Source organism: Octopus sinensis, linkage group LG3, assembly GCF_006345805.1.
Source record: "Octopus sinensis linkage group LG3, ASM634580v1, whole genome shotgun sequence".
NCBI classification, from domain to species: Eukaryota; Metazoa; Mollusca; class Cephalopoda; order Octopoda; family Octopodidae; genus Octopus; species Octopus sinensis.
In genome coordinates, this window is record NC_042999.1 from 77,393,846 (window position 1) to 77,414,959 (window position 21,114).

Consider the following 21,114-nt stretch of genomic DNA (forward strand, 5'->3'; position numbering starts at 1 on the left):
TGATTGTAACAGTACAGGGACAGTTCTTGATATATTTTAATCTTATTAACCTTTTTCAACAAAACATAGTCTTTAACAGTACTTCCAGACAAAGATGCTCAGAAAGATATATAATTTTTTTGTAAAGTTGTATGTAGCTTGTGTTTATAAAATAATTCCTCTCATAAAATGCATGCACAAAATAGGTTTTTTTTCTTTTTATCAAAATAAATTCTGTTTGTTACAATTTGCAATAATTCAGTGAAAAGGGATATATTTTTACAAAAGAAAAACAGGAAAAACATCAATGCAACACCAAGTGTCTCTATTGGTCACATGCAACAAGATTCAACAGAACCTACTGAAGCTAGCCAACACACTTGCAGCATTATGAGCAGTGGCAAGGCTAAGGCATTGGAACAGCCAAGTACCCACACAGGCATCACCTGACACCTCAGTAAGACATTGGAACAGCCAAGCAACCTCATGGGCATCACCTGACACCCTGGTAAGGAGAGCTGCCAATAGTGATGAGAACTTCACTGTTAGCGGCCCAGCTCCTCCAAATGTCTCAAACACCACAGGCTGGTAGAGAGTCCACTGACAGGTCCTGATACTTCCAACCAGACGGTTATAGTAGAAGACATTTCCCAACCACATGGTTATAGTAGAAGAAACTTGCCCTATGTACCATGCAATGGGACTGAACCTGGAATCATGTGGTTGGGAAGCAAACTTCTTACCTTACAGCATGGGCAAGTGTCTTCTACCATAGCGCCAGGCCAACCAATGCCTTGTGAATGAATTTGATAGACTGAAACAGAAAGAAGCTCACTACATATATACAGATGTAAATATGTGAATGTATATGTATGGCAGGGGGTGGGGGCATGTTTCTGTCACCTTGCATGATGGTTGTAAACATCATGCAAATGGTCTCCTTTGTTTTCAATCTTCCGTGGAAACACATCTCGTCATGAGGAAATATTACCTTACTTGGAAATAGCTGAGGGTTGGCAACAAAAAATATCAATCTCAACAAATTCCATCCATAGAAAAGTAGACATTAAAAGGTTGATTATACACACACACACACACAATAGTAATAATGGTCGTAGGCATAATGGTTTTGATCAGAGGTTGATTCTGTAAATTTATCTGGCATTAATCAACAGCCCTTTCTTGTCTTATATTTCATTCATGGCTGGTTTAAATGCTAAAGGATTAAGCACTTTTCACCATACCAATTGCAACCTGGTCACTGACAAGGTTCCACTGAATCCCTCTGGAACCTTGTCAGTGACCAGGTTCCAGTTGGTGTGGTGAAAATTTTGACACCAAATAATTATATTTCATTCAAAATGAATAATTAATAAAAAGAAAAGTCACATGAGAAAACAAATTAAAATTTTCAGTGATCCGACCATTAATGTGTTTCTGCAGAAAATCGATATTATGGTTATAACTTTTCTTAATTAAGCAAAACTTCGCATTGTGAATTTATTTTACAAACATAAACTATAACAATACCAGATTAAATTCATTTATTTATTTGGCATGGGTGTAATTTAAACAGTGAATGATGTGATAACTTCAAGGTGCCCCAGCATGGCCTCAGCCGGATGGCTGAAACAAGTAAAAGAGTAAAAGAGAGAGAGAGACAAAGTAAATATTCATTACCACTTTTTGGTTCCCCTACATTAGTAACTTAGCACCAACTTTTCCATTTGGTTTTCGCCCAGAATGAATTTCTGGATATTTTTCTAGTCTTTTAAGTTATTCACACACACATACACACACAAATATATATACTGTTCAAATCATTTTGTTTTGCTGCATTAAAGATAGCGATTATGCATAGATGAGAAGGTTGAATAAGATAGAAACATGTCCAGCGTTGTTCCCGTACAGCAAAGCACAGCCCACTCCCTCTCCTAATTACTCACTACATCTTTACATTCTTTTCGAGCGGGATACCTCTTCTGTCTTTCTGATCATTAATCTAATTATTAACGCATATTAAAACACAGATTGCAACAGAGTTTTGGAGTAGTTGTACTAAGAAGTATCACATCTTTTTTTTTTTTTTTTTGCGATCTTTCGCTATGACTTGCAAAACTGTTATTTAGATCAGTTGGTTGGGTCAACGAGTTGTTCGTTACGTTCCGTAATTTTTTTTACGGAAACTGATTCTGAAAAAAAAAAAAAAAAAAAAAAAAAAAATTCAGTCGTTGACACTTTTTTCCCTTCCATTTGGCATTCACTTTTTCTTTCCCTTGTGTTTGATTCTTCTAGGTATGGATATTTCAAATCTCCGCTTTAACGGCATTATTCACGATTCTTGCAAATCGTAAATATTTCTTATTAAATTAACTGCACTTATAGAAATGGATCATTCTTTAATCTCCTTCAACCGCCTAAATATATAAATACAATGTACTTCCAATTCTGTAAGAAATCTAATGAAGATACTTCTACGTGATTAATAATCAGCGAAATGTCACCAGTTTCTACGAGAAAGAAAGAAACAAATAATAAAGCTAAATAAAATGTTCATAAAACTTTTGATTTACTAGTATTTAAATTTAATATATTAATTTCATTTGTTGCTTTTATGAACAAAATTAAGTTTCTTTACGACATTGGTGATGACGTCATCTGTTTATGTTTACGGAACAGAAATGAAAACGTCACTAGTATTTTCTATTTCGTCGTCGGTTGGTCTCTAATAAAATGGCAGACCATCCAGGTTTGGAGTTGCTATTTCGTAGCGTTGAGATCACTTCGGTTCAAGATGCAGCCATTTGCTTGTTACACTGGGAATTCATCAGAAATGGGTTTAAATGTACTAATGATAGTGACGAGGTTTGTTTTTGTTTACATTTATAGTGTTGATATGTCGTTCATACAGAATGTTGCTAATGCTTTAGAGAAATGCATGAACGTCACACAATCCCTTTCAGGAATATGTTAAATAAACTATATAACTGACTGGTGGGTTGCTCCAAGGAATATGTTAAATAAACTATATAACTGACTGGTGGGTTACTCCAAGGTAACCATGGATCAGGGAGGTGTGAGACCTGTAAGGAGTAGCGCTAACTAAACACAACCTGGGGCTTGATCAATCTTGGATGAAGATATTTGTTGAAATACCTGAAACACCTATTTGTTTCCTGAAACGTCACTAATAAAGTGCCCAGGTGCATCAAAATATGATGTTTAGAAAAACAAACACACACACTAATACAGTACGACGCATATTCATATACACTGCATTGTAAAGGTATGGGATCTTTTCGGTTTGAACGGCAGTTTTTCTAGCGGTGTCATATGAAATTGTCACCCATGATTAAGACCCTAGTATCGATCTATTGTATTTCAATCTGGGTTAGGGGTGGGGGAAGGGTATCTTTTTTTCTTCAGAAATGTAAATAAACCCAATCTGTTTCTTAAACGAGGGACATATTCATACGGCACAGAATGTTTTTCACCTCAATAGACGTCATTGATTGGTTGAAATTGCAGAAATTGAAGGAAAAACAACAACAAATATCTTACTAAACTATTCGAGCAATGCGACTAGACAGTCGGTGATGAATCCCAATACAAGACCGAAACTTGACCAGCTGCTACTTCCTTTTTCTATCCATGAAGAGAGAGAGAGAGAGATTTTATGTGTAGACAGTGTTGACTAAAAAAAATTCTATAGAAATGTTATTTAGTTCAGTATAGCATTGAAACAAAACGCTGTTAACGCACCGGTAATATAAATATTAATTCGATAAGTCGGCCCCAGAAGTTCCTGTACGTGAACTTGTTCTGAGTGGATACAGTGTTGCACAGTACTGAAACCACTTTTCAGCGCAATCAGCTATTATACTAGTACCACAACAGATGCTGAGACGACCAATAACCAACTGCACCCCAGGGTCTTTCTTATAAGAGTATAAAGAAGGAAATCCTAATAAGAACTGGGGTGGTTGGGCTGGTGATAACTTTAAAATTACATCCAGTAATGGGGTCCTAGTTGTGTGCTCCCCCGTTTCGAGGAGTGTGGAACCACCCCTTAGCTATTATTGTTCTCAGGTCTACTCTGATCCATAATAGTATTTGATATGGTCCCATTTATGAATTAATTATCATATGTCTGTGTGTGAGTGTGTGTGTATATAGTATATTTATGTATGGTCGAGGAAGTAATGTTTGATTATAAATAACACCCAGGAAGATTTACTGTTTTCAGTTCTATTCCGTGTAATGGGACATTACACGGAAGGTATTATTTTTTGCTGTTTTACTAAATATTTTTCATACAAGCATAGGTGTATGAAAAATCTATTACTTAATATAGTCATATCTTTTTATTTGCTATTTCTCATTGTTTTATATCTTAAATGAATTTCTACAGATATCCTCCTCCCCACATCAGTAATAGTTAACTATAGCAGAATTTATTTTTTATTTCAGAAAATTGGTTCTGAACTTTTGCCTCCAGACTGGAATAATTCACAAGATGTATATGTTCTTAATTACAGCAGATATTCAGAAGATAGAAAAGCAGAACGTTTTTTGATGAAAGCTATTCTAATTGAAAATTGTTTGTCACTAAATCTAATGGTAAAGGTCACATGTTCTATCTACTTTCTTTTTATACATTTATTGTAATGTATATAGATGCCTCCATTTTCTAAGAAGTTTACAAGCATCAAGCAAATTATAGATAAATTATAGGCATAGCAGTGGCTGTGTGGTAAGTAGCTTGCTTACCAGCACATGGTTCCGGGTTCAGTCCAACTGTGTGGCACTTTGGGCAAGTGTCTCCTACTATAGCCTCGGGCCAACCAAAGCCTTGTGAGTGGATTTAGTAGACAAAAACTGAAAGAAGCGAAGCGCGTCGTGTGTGTGTATATATATATATATATTTATATGTATGTATGTATGTGTGTGTGTGTGTGTATGTTTCTGTGTTTGTCCCCCCAACATTGCTTGACAACTGATGCTGGTGTGTCTACGTCCTTGTAACTTGGCGGTTCGGCAAAAGAGACCGATAGAATAAGTGCTAGGCTTACAAAGAATAAGTCCTGGGGTCGATTTGCTCAACTAAAGGCAGTGCTCCAGCATGGCCACAGTCAAATGACTGAAACAAGTAAAAGAAAATGTTCCCCCTAAATATTAACATTCTCAGATGATCCAGTGCTTGTTTGCTTGTTCTTGAAAGAAAAGCTCCAATGAATTGATCACTGCAGTGTATATTTTATTGATAAGTCACCATTTAAAAAATTTATTTGACATGCATCTCTGAAACACCAAACCATGTTCTGAGCTTGAAATTCACAACCCCCTCACTCTCTCTCTCATACACACACAAGCGCGTGTGTGTGTATGTGTGTGTGCATATGGATGAATTTGTAGGGCTGAATGGTCATGGCACTCTTCTGTCTCTATGACTCTCAATATTATATGTAAATTACAATATGACATCATGCACCTGTAACAATATACAACACCTTCCATGTGTGTGAATATATATGTGCAGTTCTCTACTGGCTGATTATAATCCTAATACCCATTAGATATTGCAAGTATTGTCAGTGGATCAGGAGTGGCTGATTTAAAAGCACAAGTTAATTGATAATTTGGTTGTTCCAGACAAAGATTATAGAAACCTATTGCTCTATATATATGGTTCTGAAACTTAGCTGCTTTATTGGCAATGATTGAGATTATTTCAGGTATTTGACATTTTATTTAAACACAATTTCATCATCATCATCGTTTAACGCCCGTTTTCCATGCTAGCATGGGTTGGACGGTTCGACTGGGGTCTGGGAAGCTAGGAGGCTGTACCAGGCTCCAGTCTGATTTAGCAGTGTTTCTACAGCTGGATGCCCTTCCTAACACCAACCACTCTGTGAATGTAGTGGGTGTTTTTTACGTGCCACCGGCACAGGGGCCAGAAGAAGCTGGCAAACAGCTACGATCGGTTGGTGCTTTTACATGTTGCTGACATGGATGCAAGTCAGGCAGCACTGGCATCTGCCACGTTCAGATAGTGCTTTTTATGTGTCACTGGCACGGGTATCTTAACTACAATTTATATTTAGGTGAAAGGCTGAAACCAAAATATATTATAACATTAAGTGGGTATGATTTATTTACACGGTAACTTATACTTATGATAAGTTAATATGTATTTTTGCTTGTTTTTATCTTTTTACCTACAGCTTATAGGTTAAAGTTTTAAAAAATAATACCTCAAACTATTTAATAACGTCTTATGCCAAGGCATACTTGCTGGCAATTAACCATCAAATAGGAGTGGTACAATCTTTTGTAGAAACTACTTGTAACTCTGGTTTCATGCTCGGTTAATTACACAATCTCCAACAATTTAGGTTGGCTGACTATGTTAAAGTATGGCTTTCAGTTTGTACATGTTAGGAGTGAAATAGATGAGACACAACTCAGGATATTCAAATATAAGTTGTGTCTGGGGAGAGTCATTTTCTTTTTGTGCCTTATAATTTAGCACACTCACCGGTAAAATTTCCACTTATTTCTTATTTTTATTTTCCTAAAATTTTCGTTGCATCAAGACTATTGACGCAACGAAAATTCTAGGAATATAAAAATAAGTAGAAATTTTACCGGTGAGTGTGTTAAATTATAAGGCACAAAAAGAAAATGACTCTCCCCAGACACAACAGAATATGCTTTAACACACGAACTCACATGAATCTTGCAAACCAAATCCAAAAGCGAAATACAAATATAAGTTGTTTCCCTTGAATGCTAAGTTAATTGAAAATTATATTAACTATAAAGAAACAACTCTGTCGACACTTTTGACTCCCTTTCTTTAACCTCTATGACAAATCTTATGGAATGTATTTAACTAACAATCCTACCGTTCAATAAAAGAATCTGCACCAGGACGATGAAACGGAGGCAAATTTTCACTACTTAGATTGAAGCTTAGACATATTCTAGATCAGACTACTAGGAAATAGTGAGGTAGGAGTCCAACAATTTGAGACAGAGATTGTGAATAGACTATGAAAATTAAAACAATGTGCTATGAATAGGGAAATAGTATGCCTTCCTACAGAAAAGTCCAGCAGAATGTCAGAAAACTGCATGCCAGAATATGTCCAAATGGTGCTACTAAACATGAATGCCATAAGAGAAGTTACACCATTGGAACCTGACAAACTAGAAAAAAAACTTCTTAATGCACACATGGAAATGTGCTTTAATGTACTCCAACCAAGAAAGTGGACTACATATAATTTCCAAGTCACCATAATGATATTCTAACTTTAAGGCAATCCCATATCCAGTTGCTGGACCCTAACCTGGCCAGTTTGTGTGGCTAATATCTTCAGTAATTATAAGCTATCCTACTTCCTCTTAATAGTAATGAGGACGTTCATTAAAATGAGATGTCTGTGAGAGCACAAAAGAATCAATGACTGTAACCACTCCAGCAACCTTACAGGTTGTATAATGAACAGCAAGGATATAATATCCTTATATCTATCTATCAACATTGATTTTGCTGCAGAGAACTGCTTGGAGATTGTCTACAAGAATGAAGTAGAGTCATGCAATGTAAGTATGAGTGAACTAGGTCTTCTCTTCAGACTAGTGTATAACAACAACTACCTTAACCAATATGACAAGGAGATTCTGCCCCACCGGATCTGAATGAGGTAGAAACAGGAAACATTACAGTGGATAGACTAGACTCGTCTAAAGTTTGAGAAAAGCACTCAGTTACGAAAGATGATCACACATGCCATTGATGCCAGCATTAAAACTGCATTGAAAGGCCACGTGTTCAAATTGTGTACACAAGGAAAAACTGCATTAAAAGGCCATGTGTTCAAACTGTATATGCAAGAAAAAGGGGCAGTTAACCATGTTAGTATCACTGGAGATGTGGCTAGCTGCTTCATGAGCTGGCAGGACAGAAAACTTGAGAATAAAAATTCATAAAGGTCTATGTAGATGACATAAAATTTATAGTTAAGGTAACCCCATAAAGTTATGCTAACAAACATGAAAGCATCCATTTCATAGCTAACAATACCCCACAAAGTATCAATGTGATGATAAGACTACCCAAATAATAGATTCTATACCATTGATATTGAACTCTAGCCAGAAATGAGATTACAAGGTACAGCTCTTCCATTCATATTATGTAAAACCCTGGCCTCTAAGTATTTAGTCCATAGGAATTCTGCCATCTCATAATGTTAAGATAAATATGTTTATTACAAATTTGGTAAATAACAGTAAATTTAACACGATCTTTAATGTTAATACAGTGGCCTAAAGTCAAAGTACAAGTGGAAAACTTCACACATGTACAACATGTCCACTTACAACATCCGTTGCAGTAGCATGATAGCATGGGTTGGACGGTTCATGGAGGCTGCACCAGGCTCTAGTCTGATTTGGCAGTGTATCTACAGTTGGATGCCTTTCCTAACGCCAACCACTCCATGAGTGTAGTGGGTGTTTTTTACGTGCCACTGGCACAGGAGCCAGAGCAGGCTGGCAAACGGCCACAATCGGTTGGTGCTTTTACGTGTCACCGACACGGACGCCAGTCAGGCAACGCTAGTATCTGCCACGTTCGGACGGTGCTTTTTACATGTCACCGGCACAGGTGTCTTAACTACAATTTCCATTTCAATTTTTATTTTGATGTTGTTGAAACTGGGTATGCAACCTCTTAAGGATACTATATTTACTGTTTTGCATTCTACTATGTGGAAATATGTGTTTGTTACAACTTATAATCCATGAAGTCCAAAATGCAACCAAAAATAACAATTTAAAAAAATTTTCATTTGCATTGCGGAGCTTGAAAAAATATTTAACCATGAAGTTCTTTATACACCTTTCTTTTAACCCTAATTCGCAACAAAATATCGATTCTTGGTTACCTATTTCGGAAGTTGCACTTTTCACTCCACCCTGCTGTGTATTGCATATGTATCTTGACACTAAATTGGTTGTTAAACATGATGTAAATCAAGATTATAGACCTATGGCTTAATAAATATATATTGGTGTATTATACATACATTTGTTTTGTGTGTGTGTTTATATGCTTGCATATGTATGTGTGAAGCATAATACATTGGTAGGTGAATTACTTATTTCCTTGGGTTACCAAAATGAAAGTCGAAGAGTCATAAAATTGTAATATGGTCACCCAGCATTCCCAAGATAAAATAGTCCTACAGTTCATTATGTTGAGTAGGTTTACTTTCATAGATTCAGGCTGACCACTACTTTGTGGATGAAATTTGGTATACAGAAAGTAAGTGGAAAACGATTGGCTTGAATGGAAACTAGTACATCCAGGTAATCTTATATTTATGGCCAGCCGAGTTATCTCCCCTTGTGCTAATGTTTATGCCAGCCTCAAATACAGTCAAAATAATAGGATTGATATACTTGACTGACAATCTTTGAAATGTGTCCCATGGTCGCAATTCAGTGGCTGAAACCAGTGAAAGAATATATATATTTGAAAGATATCTATTAAGTTAAAATATTGGAATATATTTACATTTTTAGTTATTGTTTTCAATAAGTAAATATAATTAATCTTAAAATAAAGTCTTTATGCATTAAATTCCTTTTTTCTCTCTATTTCAATTTGTCTAGAATCTTGATAATGAAGCACTTTCAGCTGTTTCATTAGAAATTGAAGACTATGTCAATCCTGATTACAAATTCTTCCCTAAGTAAGTATTTTTCATTTGTTACCATTATTATTTTCTTGTTAGATTTCATATTCAAATCTCAACAAGATTGATTTTGCCCTTCCATTTCTCAAGGGTCATGATAAGTAATTATCAGTCATGTTTTGTAGTAAATTCAATCAATCAGCTGTTGTATGCTCCAGTATTGGAATTTCGAACCTAACACTTTATTTGATCCACAGGGATATACTATTCAAATACAATACAGTCATCTAGAGGTTCTCAGTTCAATCCCAGGCAAGGCACTAAGGTAATTAACAAAAAAAAAAAAAATCAACTGATGCAAAAAATGTCACGAAATACAGAGAGCAGAGTGAGAACAGTGTAACCCCATGGATCAAATGAAGGGTTAGGGTTAGGGTTGAAATTCCAATACAACAACCGAGTTCAACAAAAGACACTTGAAGAAGGCTAGAACATACAACAACCAAAACATAGTGAAATGAACAATCAAGATGAGGACATCAGTCCAGCTAATATGAAAATATGGCAATTTCATGGCAATATGATTCTGCAGTAATGGTTTTTCTGTGTTTTAAGAAGTTATAGTAGATGAGTCCAGCAGTACACCACCAAACAGTCACCATAACCTTCTTTTTGAAGAGCTCGGATTTAGGGAAGGTTTTTGTTGCTTCACTTTGGTCCAACCACTGCGAAGAACATTTTTTTGTTATTGTACAGAATCTACTTTTTATCACAAGTTACAATACGGTTGAGAAATTGATTAGTCTAGTTATGGAGAAAAAGCGACAAGCAAATTTCATATCTGCGCATCTTCTGATTTTTATTTAAATCATGTGGTACCCATTTGTTGAGCTTTTTTTGATTTTCTAATCGCATGCAAATGGTTTCTGGCAGTTTTCTAGCTAACTTGAAATTCTTTTGCTAGTTCTTGAGTGGATTTTTCTCAATGACGGTCTTTAATTGACCATCATCAATGACAGATGGACCTCCACTACGCTCATGATCTTCAAGGCTCAGGTCTCCACTGTGAAATCGTTTAAACCATTTTCAAGCTGACTACTCACTAGTCATTTCCTCACCAAACGTTTTGTTGATATCGCAAGTAGTTTCCTCTATTTACATCCTTTTTTGAAGCTGAACAGCAAAATTGCTCGAATATTGCATTTTGACAGTTCTATTTGAGATGATTGTAAAAAATATCAATGTTTATTTGTTGATGCATTTGGACAAGTGTGTGTATATATTATCAAACAATTGTAAAAAAATGTTTAAAAAAATTTTAAACTTTGCAAAATCCGATACAAATTCTTCATGGTTCAAAACACTTCTTACTTTTTACTCAACCTGATATTTTACAGTCATCAATCATGCACTGGGGTTGATTCAAATGATTATACCCAAATTATTATCCTGGAATTTATGGCCAAAAGAGATCATTATTAATTATTTTAATTAATGTGTCTGTGAGGAATGGACTATTAGAGTGAACAGCATCACACTCCTGGTCAAAAACTCTATCAATTCCTTGCAAAGCCTTCACTTAACGGCAGTTAAACCACATAGAATAAAAATGGGGATGGGGGAGATATGCCAAAATGTAAGTGACATGACAAATGAGAAATTTTAATTGTTTCAACTAATCATATTGATTGAATCATAATATTTTTTTAATGAACGAATGAATAAAGCTGCAATGGTCTTACTGATTGAGAATCATGAAATTCAATGTGTTCTTATGTTTCCAGTGCTTACAAGAATATCAAAGAATTCAAAACATTGATTGATGATGAACTTCTTGCTGTAACATGCCCAGACCTCCAAAAAAATACTCAACCAAAAGCATTACCTCAGAATGCCAGAAGAACTTCTTCAGATTCCTTTCATCAGCCTTCATCATCATATAATCCATCTCGTTCAGACCAACATTTCCATTTCAGGTTTGTCATACTTAAAACTTTTACAAAGTTGTTTATATTTACCTGTAATTTATCTTTAAAATAATGGGTTTTTTTGGTGGGGGGGGGGTATATGTGTGCTTTTTTTTCTTTTTTCTTTTTCTTTGCAAGTATTGGTTTCTTTTGTCTAATAAAAAAAAATGTCATAATACAGGCAAGACAGAAACAAGAAATTGTAATATCCATGCTTTCCTTAGTGGTGCAGGTGAAGTTTATATAGAATTGACATATTCACAGACTCATATCACATCTTACTCTATGGTACTTGTCACTTTTCTTTTTTAATGCTAACAAATACTATTTTGGCACAGTAACACTTCCTTTCTAAGCATTGTGATGTATAATATAGACCATTATATCTGTCTTGGAGTAGACCAAGAATGAGATGGTTGGATAATAGCCATTGTCACACTGGTTGCTTCTGATAGGACCCTATGGAAAAGCTGACTACACCCATGACACTTCCTAGAATAGTGGGCAGAAATGGATGGATGGATTGTAAGTCACTTAGTCTCAAGTGACTTAGAGTAGTTAGGATTTTGAATAGTTAATTAAATTTCACATCTTAAAACTTTAATATCTAATAATTCCTGGAAATTTTAGGTACAATGACTGTAACTGCTGACCACATATTTGGTCATGAGTTCAAAGTTTTCTGCTACACTTAGAATTTTTGTATGAAGCACATGTCACTACTTGCTTCAGTGTACTCAACTGATGGCATGTTCTGCTACTCTTCATGACTAAGTCGTTCAGGTAGGAAGAACAACCAGCTATGAATGTAGTTGCTCAAGAAAATGTTTTGCTCTTGCTAAATGGAAAAATGGAATAAAAAACATTTACAATCTTCAAAACAAAGAAAAGCATTGAACAACTTTTTAAAAAATTGTTTTAAAACTATACTAATAATTTATTATTAGTAGATACAGTCAAGCTGCATGGTTAAGAAGTTCACTTCACAGCAATGTGAATTAGGTTTGATCCTACTATATAACAACTTCAGCTATGCTCAGTTCTCATCCACCCCCTGTTTATTACAGTTTTTCTTTTTTTAATTATAACAGAGGTATTTAAGATTGGTTGCTGATAGGAAACCCTGTATGATTATGACCTAATTTTCATGGCTGAAGACTTAAGAAATTCAAAACTTAGAAGTGAGAGGCCCCATTAAACCTAGCAAAGACTAAAGTTCTAATTAGTAGTTTAAAAAGAAATAATAATGAAATTATTGTATACAGTGCTCAGGTGCACCACAACTTGTCAAAAGTGCGTATAAAGCATATGCAGTAATGTACAAATGTCTGGAAAGTGAACAGTGTATAAGTCAGATACATGCTTGCGTGTGTATGGAGGGGAGAAAATCAGGTGTAGTGTTGGTGAATCTCAGGAAGCATGGAAGTTTTGAAGGATGCAGTGCTCCGACAATTAACAAATGATGCCGGCAGTTTGTTCCATGCTTCAGCAACTCTTAGCGTGAAAAAATGTTTCTGAAAGTCAAGGGAGCTGTGCTGTTTTCTGACATTGTAAACATGTCCATAGGTGTTAGACAGATGGAGTTTGAAAGGATGCTCAGAGTTATTGTTTGTAAGATGGTTAATAATTTGCCATTAGGCAAATGACCATGTTTAATATGAAGAAATAATAGGTAATAAATTCCATATGACATACTCAATGTTAACTGTGGTGCCCATGAGGTGCAGTGAGATCATAAGGCAGGTTGATAGAGAAGACATCCTACAATAGTAAGCTTCAAGATGATCCATGAAGTAAAGTCTTTCAAAAGCCTTAATATCTTCATTACCTAGGTGGTTTAATTAGCAATGGAGGAGAGTGTCCTAAAATTATAATTACCAGAGTAAGAACAGGGTAAAAAATGTTGAGTAAGTTATCACTTCTGCTGGCAGCAAAAAGATTCTTTCTCCAATTGAATGGGAGACTGTCTGATGTTTTTGTATGAAGTACAGTGTTGCTTGGTAGTGAATGTGAACATTGAGTGAAGATAAGATGTGAAAGCTGGAAATAAGTGAGGCAGAGATACTCAGCTCAACATGTAATGTTAGTGTTCATAAACAATAGGACACATGAGTTGCAAAGTAAAATTAGGTATGAGAGGAATCAAATGTAGAGAGCAAAAGGAAGACTGAACTGGTAAGGACATGTGTTGCATATGCAGGATGATAGGCAAAGAAGTGTTGAGCAATCTATGTAGAAAGTGCTTGCAGAAAAGGAAGACTGAGGAATAAATAGTGAAAGCTGATCTCAGAAAGTTACATGTATTAGATGACAAAAGACAAGTGATAAATTCTGTGCTTAAAACCTGTCCATCCCATGTAAGCATGGGAAAACATATACAATAATGAAGATGATCATGTGCATAATTGCTTCTCATTAATACTATCATGACTTATTTGTTTCATCTTGCTTTTCTTTTGCTGCTAGGAATCCAGTTGATCCATTTAACTATGGTACTGGGGATCTTGATCCACTAGCACCTGGTGGTGGAATGTCATTTGATCCAAGGTTCGGTGAAAGGGGTTTTGGACAGCTTCCCAGACCAAGGTTTGTTAACTTCTCTCTTAATTTAATTCCAGAACTTTTTTTATCTTTTCTTATTAAATTATGTATGAATTTTATTTATTTGATACATATAAAAATAAAATTGAAAAATATATTTTGAGTTATTTTTGTTTTCATTATGTTGTAAGCTTAAAGTCCTAGAGGACATAACAGCTGCCACCATTCTTGTTATTTCCCATGATATCACTTTTATCTTTTTGCCTAGTCAGTTTGTAACATTTCTTTATCATTTAGATTTGTTTTCTTATAGGAAGATAAAACTTTTAGTTTTAAGATTGTGAGTTTAACAGATTACCTTTTAATTTCAATGATTTTGTTTTATAAACATCAAATATACAGAATCCAAATAATTTTTTTCTTCATGTAGCTATGTTCAGTGTTTACTATCAAAGGGAAATTAATTATGTTATGTTCATGACTTCTTCAAAGCATTAGTTGTGTAAGAGACTTGCAATAACTCCAACAAAATACAATACCTGGGTAACAAACTTGGCTTACAAGAAGCTTCCCGCCACCATATCATTTAACTTCTAATAGGTGTGGAAATAGAAATGGTTATACATTAGGCTATATACCTTATCTAATTTTGTCCATCAACCCTATTTGTTGCCTTGATCTTTCACTTCTTCTAGGGTTAGTAATATAAGTACCAATCATGTACTGGAGTCATGTCAATGAGTTATACCTTTTTCCTATATATTTGCAGTACTGTGTCAATGATAATGATTTCTTATTTTTCCTAGACAAGTGTGAAATAGTGAAGAAAGTTGAAAGTCAGAGTAAATTCTTTTTAGGATTTAGTGACCCACTCAGTATCATCATTTAATTTCCAATTCCCATGGTGGCATGGGTTAGATAGTTTGACAGGATCTGCAAGCCATAGAGCTGTGTTGGGTGCCAATGACAGCTTCGGCATAGTTTCTGTGGTTGGACGCCCTTTCTAACAGCAGCCACTTTATAGTGTGTACTGGGTGCATGTTAGGGGGACAAGCACAGGTATCTTGCTATGGGAGAGATACATGGCTACCTTGCATTATATGTGTAGGTGGATAAGGGTAACTGGAAGGGAGGTAAAGATAGCAGTGATAGGATGCCAGAGTGTACTCTCAAGGTACAAGAAGTGAGTATAAGGGAGAACATAGACAGTGAATCAGTGGGGGAAAGAAAGAGTGGTAATTTCATAAGAGTGTGGGAGATGAGTGACAGATGGTTAGAGATTGGGTTAAAGGTGGAGGGAAGTGTGGTTGATGGTAAATATCAGTGTGGAGCGGGGAAAGTGAGAGAGATAGAACTGGCTCCAGAAGGAGATGGTGACAAGCAGCATTATTAATTTTATGTCTGTCTAGATTGATTTATGCCTTTCACCTTTCTAGAGTCCAAGTCAATGAAAATGTTCTGGCTGCATAATTAAATACTATTTCAATTTGGCTGAAACAGTAAAAGCTTTTTATATTTTCTTTTGTTTAATTTTCATGCTTGCATTGGTTAAATATAGAATACTTTCATTTGTCTCAGCCTTGTGTTTTATCAACCATAAAGTATGATGTTCTAAGATATGGTCTTACTCTTTCATTCCATGTCTTTTTTGTTTTTTTTTGTATACTTCATTTTACATTGAAATAAGTATTTTACTGGTCTATTCTTTCATTTTTTTATTTTTCAGATTTGATTTAATTGGACCTCCAGGAGTTTTGTAAGTTACACACTGATTATGATTTTAGGGGTTCATGTATAAATGTGTGATTGAGGCCTTTCTGAAGAATTAGTCTTCATGTAGTGTAACAGAAAGTAACTTGACAAAATTGTTCCTCATTAGTTTATTATAATTTGGAAATTCAAATACATCATTCCAAACTATCACATCACTTGTGGATGAACCAGTAATGAAGTGTTCTAGAATCTCCTTCAACTCATACCCTATTGTCTTACAAAAGAAGAATACATTGATGAATGTAGTTTTGGTTGTTCTGTGTCTTTTGATAAGATGAGATGATCATGGCTGACATGCATTTGATCACAGATCTGCTCAGTCAGGTTTCACCTTAGCTAAACTACAAAGCACTTGTCAGTCATATAGTACTTCTTTACAGCAATGATCTGTACTCCCACTTTACCTAACATTATTTACATTTGCAAAAATTTGATCAATAAAATGTTAAGTACTTTCTCCTAGAAAGACATTGCAGTGCTGGTGGTAGAGCTTGAATCAATGACTCTCCAATAAATACGAAAGACTCTTCACTGACTGTAATTAAATAAATGATACGGCCAAAAAGAAAAATTAGTCTTTTGAAACAATCATTGAAAGCTTAATTTAATTTTATGTATTTTAGTCAAGTCAGCCTAGCAGAGCTTCTTTCTGAACTGAGCCATTGAATAAATTCTCAAATATACAGGGGGGTGGGTACAGTATTTGAATTGTAGACAAATAGTTCGTTGTTTAGTTATAGCTTCATACAAGTTTCTCTCTTGCCTCACTGGTGATTAAACACTGCAATAATTTCCCATGGCAGCAGAAAATCATTTTCTTTAAATCTTGATATTTTTGTCTCTTAATAATCATATTTATAATACTATGATTCAAAATCTATTTGTTTGTGTGTTGTGAAATTTTAAGGAAATAGTATATTGTGGTGATAAAATGTTTCAGTAAGTGTACCCTTATGCATAAGCTCTTTTGCTTAAAATAAGTTCCTGCACATTTCTGAAACATTGAAAACAGGACAATTTTTTTTTCTTTTTATTATATCAACACAGAAAAGAAAGTACTCTCCATTGATGGACAACTGACAATAGGAAATAACACATGGGCATGTATGCACACACAGAGAATCAAAAACGATATATCAAGCACATAACAATATAGCATTCTCAGTAGTATTAGTGATTAGGGTACTTGGTTCACAATTGTAAGGTTGTGAATTTGATTCTTGGTTTTGTATTGTGTCCTTGAGCAAGACACGTTATTTCATATTGCTCCCATCCACAGCTGGCAAAATTTAGTAGCACCTGTATTTCAAAAAGTCAGTCTTGTCACATTCTGTGTCATGCTGAATCTCCCTGAAATGCATTAAGAGTACATGTGTCTGTGGAGGGCTCAGCCACTTGCATATCAATTTCACAAGTAGGTTATCTATTGTTTGTTTGTATGTCTTTTTTCGTAAGGAGATAAAAAACCAAGGCTGTGTAGATTTTAAAACATTTATAGATAGGTCTTACAGCTGTTTCCAGGATATTTATTATATCCCTCCATCAGAGACGGTGTGAGAAGATGGTTAAGTAATAGTTAATTTAGATAAGATACAAAATAGAGAGTGAGGCGGAGGAAAGAAAGTAGATGTGAGATGTGTAGGGATATTGTATTTGTAGATCTATTTTTAGGCAGAATGGTATACATATAAGATAACAATACCTTATGAGTAAAATCCAATAGTGTTTAAAATTGGTCATTCCAAGTATAGAGTTTATACACAGTATTATTGAATCAAGGGTTTTATTTAAAGTGACCTAAAATAGGGAGTGCATTAGTAGAGTCAAATCAAAAACAGGAAGAGGGGAATAAAGAAAGAGAAAAAAGAGAGGAGAAGAAAGTAAGAAGAAAAATAATAAAATAAAAATTAAAAAAAAAACGAGAGGAATGAAGGAAAGAAAGAAAAAAGAAAAACAAAGATATAGATACGGAGGGGGGGTGTACCAGTTAGTGGTCAGTGGAGATAATTTGAAAGTAGGGGTGGAGAGATAAAGGGTGATAGAGAGAGAAAGGTATTAGTGTAAAAAGACAGAAGGAATGGTGGGGTTGGGGGTGATAAAAGATAAAGGAGTGACAAATGTGTAGTGGTGGGGGTGCTGAAAGTTGCTAGCTTTGGGTAAAAGAAAATACAGGAGGATCAGTTAATTTTGGTCTTATTCAACATATTTCCCTCTCAGATTCAAACTTATTGCAGCAGTCCTTTGGTTTTTCTAAGCCTTGTAAAAGAACTCCAACCAGGCCTTTCGTGATACCCTCAAAGCCAGGAACTTTTCAGCATCCCCTGGTGTATGTGTGTGTGTCTATGTGTTATTTCTTTTTGTACTGTATGTATTGAAATTCATGTAAAATTTAAAGTAGTACAATAAAAAAGAAACTATCTCTGATGCTATTATTATATAAACAATGTGTTTGAAATAAAATATATATGCAGAATTATAATGATTCTCATGCAACAATTGATTCGCTGAGACTGTTATTTCCTTTGCAATGACAGTTATCTTTCAATTTAATATTTTTTTCTCTATTCCAGACCTGATTCTGATCATCTGCGACAGCCAAACTTCAGGGATTTTATTTAGTGGTTTGCTGAGCAGATACGAAATCTTTGTAAATTGTCAGTTTTTCTATTTTAATTATTTTACCAGAAATTCAATAAACATACATTTATATCAACATTTTTCTTCTATCTTTTTTTTTTCCGGTGTCTAGTGTGGAAATTTGCTTTTTGAAAATATATTCACTGTCTTCCACACATTATATGGTTTCTTATTTTTCAGGCTTGTCCTTTCAGATGCTGGTGCCACATAAAAAGCACCTGTGCTGGTGCTGTGTAAAATAGCACCCAGCACACTCTGTTAAGTGGTTGGCATTAGAAAGGGCACCCAGCCATAGAAACCATGCCACAACAGACAATCGGAGTCCAAAATTTTGGGGGAGGGGACCAGTCGATTAGATCAACCACAGTATGCAACTGGTACTTAATTCGTCGACCCCAAAAGGTTGAAAGGTAAAGTCAACCTTGCAGAAATATATATATATATTGAAAGAAATAAGGATTTAAATACATCCAGGCGAATCCTTGGTAAGCATTCCATGTCATAAATCTGGCTAACTGAATGTTCAATAAAATGTATAACAATCTGTATAGGTTGTTTATATCATGTGACAGGTGCATATTGTAAGTCTAAAGTTCCTTACTAACTAATAGTTTGGTATATTAATCACTGAATTAAAGCAGTAATCAAAAAAAATAATGAAGAATTATATTTATATGATATTTTATTTACTTACATATGTTTCATATGATTCAATGAGCTGTATCCATATACCATGGTTTGCATGCTTAATCAATCAATTTATAGAACAGTCATCTCGTAAACTGTTTTCACCAGAGCTTTCAAGTATTTTTGAAATTTTTGGAAGACAAACACTCAGAGAATTAGTGGAAGTGAGAAGCTGATAGTAGACATATTAGATTTCCTCCCATTATTTATTATTACCCAATGTTGAATTCGTATTCTTGGGAGGTATTTGTGTTATCTGATGTTAGTGAAGTTAAGTCTGTGAGAGAATAGTGAATAGGATAAACATCAAATATTGTAAGAATCCTTCAAAGGGTGATACAAACATGCAATTTGGCACACTTCTAATTTAAAACTTACTCTTTAAGATAGGCATGATTGCCAAAGTGAAAATCGAAAATGGCAGCCAAAATCCAACATTAAAAATTAATAATTGCAAGGAACAGGAAATAAGTTTTATTATAATAAACATTATTTATTATGCAATACTTTACACAAAGAGCCCTATATTTACTTTTTGAAGGATTTTTCTACTATCTTGTTCATGAATTCAGATTATACATGTCAGGTGGGACACTTATGGGGCCAGATGAAGCCAGCACTGCCATCACCTATTACCTGGGGGTAGAAAAATAATGACAATGGCACATTCACTATTCGTTGGACTGAACTAAGAGCTATAGCAGAACAATGCCAAGCACTTAAAAGGTGCCAATGCAAAACTGAGTGTGCAGGACGTTGCACATGCAATAAATCAGCCCTTCCTTGTACTTCCCTTTGTGCCTGTTCATGCATTTGATTGATGATGGAACCTGAATTAGTGAAGAAGATAGTAGAAAAATCCTTCAAAAGGTAAATATAGGGCGATTTATGTAAAATATTGCATAAGTAACGTTTATTATAATAAAACTTGCTTCCTGTTCATCGCAAATATCAATTTTTAATTTTGGACACCGTCTTGGATTTTAGCTGCCGTTTTCGATTTTCACATTTGCAATCATGCCTATCTTAAAGAGCATGTTTTAAACTATGAGTGTGATCTAACATTTGGTCATAGATAACAAGAAAATATTAGAGAATTTCAAGTTAACAACATCATCATCATCATCATTGTTCGACTGTGGTCGAGACAATGGAATTTACTATGCTACGCCAGACTTCACGGTCCATCATGGCATTACGGAGGTCCTGTTGCTGGATGCCTGTATCCCTGGAGATTACATCAGAGTAGGAGAGTGTGCGCCCTCTGGTACTGCGAGTAGATGGCTTCCAGAGGATAAGAGTAGAAATTATCTCTTTTTCAGCTCTACAACAATGTCCAGCAAACTGGACTCTCCTACCTTTCACAAGAGATGACACAGGTGGTAGTTTCCCATATATTTGCATTTTGGTTGGATGGCACTTCCACAAGAGATTTTGAGCTCTCATAAGGAGGTGAGTGTAGGTTCCATCCAATCGCCTCTCAAGCTTCTTTGATAACGTCCAGGTTTCTGAACCATATAGTAGAATTGGTTCGACTGTGGCTTTGAAGATTTCAAGTTTGAAGTCTCTACTTAGATTTGATGACCAGATCTTATGCATGTCATTACAGGCTGACCAGGCCATACCCTTTCTAGTTAGAAAGTCTTTTTCAGATGATGATATGTATGATCCAAGATATTTGTAATCAGAAACCATATTTAAGGGCGCATTGTTGAGAGTATGGATGATGCAATCACTGTTGGACAGGCACTTGTTTATGTATTCAGTCTTGGCCTCATTGAGGTAAAGACCTACACAATTTGAGGCCTGTTCAAGAG

General features: G+C 35.1%; 1 protein-coding gene across 1 annotated transcript; it reads left to right on the forward strand.

Annotated features, from left to right (window-relative positions):
• Positions 1-2,646: 2,646 nt before the first annotated feature.
• LOC115209841 (proteasome inhibitor PI31 subunit) lies at positions 2,647-18,688 on the forward strand. The gene is made up of 7 exons (XM_029778408.2): positions 2,647-2,844; positions 4,450-4,599; positions 9,670-9,749; positions 11,477-11,668; positions 14,126-14,245; positions 15,927-15,956; positions 18,544-18,688. Exons 1-7 carry the CDS (start codon positions 2,713-2,715, stop codon positions 18,590-18,592), a joined length of 753 nt encoding a protein of 250 aa, XP_029634268.1. The 5' UTR covers positions 2,647-2,712; the 3' UTR covers positions 18,593-18,688.
• Positions 18,689-21,114: the final 2,426 nt, after the last annotated feature.

Bases quoted from the DNA above. Each gene is read 5' to 3' on its own strand.
- LOC115209841 (XM_029778408.2), top strand. From the start codon at position 2,713: ATGGCAGACCATCCAGGTTTGGAGTTGCTATTTCGTAGCGTTGAGATC. The intron at 11,669-14,125 runs GTTTGTCATACT...TTTTGCTGCTAG, and splicing joins GACCAACATTTCCATTTCAG to GAATCCAGTTGATCCATTTA. The intron at 14,246-15,926 runs GTTTGTTAACTT...TTTATTTTTCAG, and splicing joins GGACAGCTTCCCAGACCAAG to ATTTGATTTAATTGGACCTC.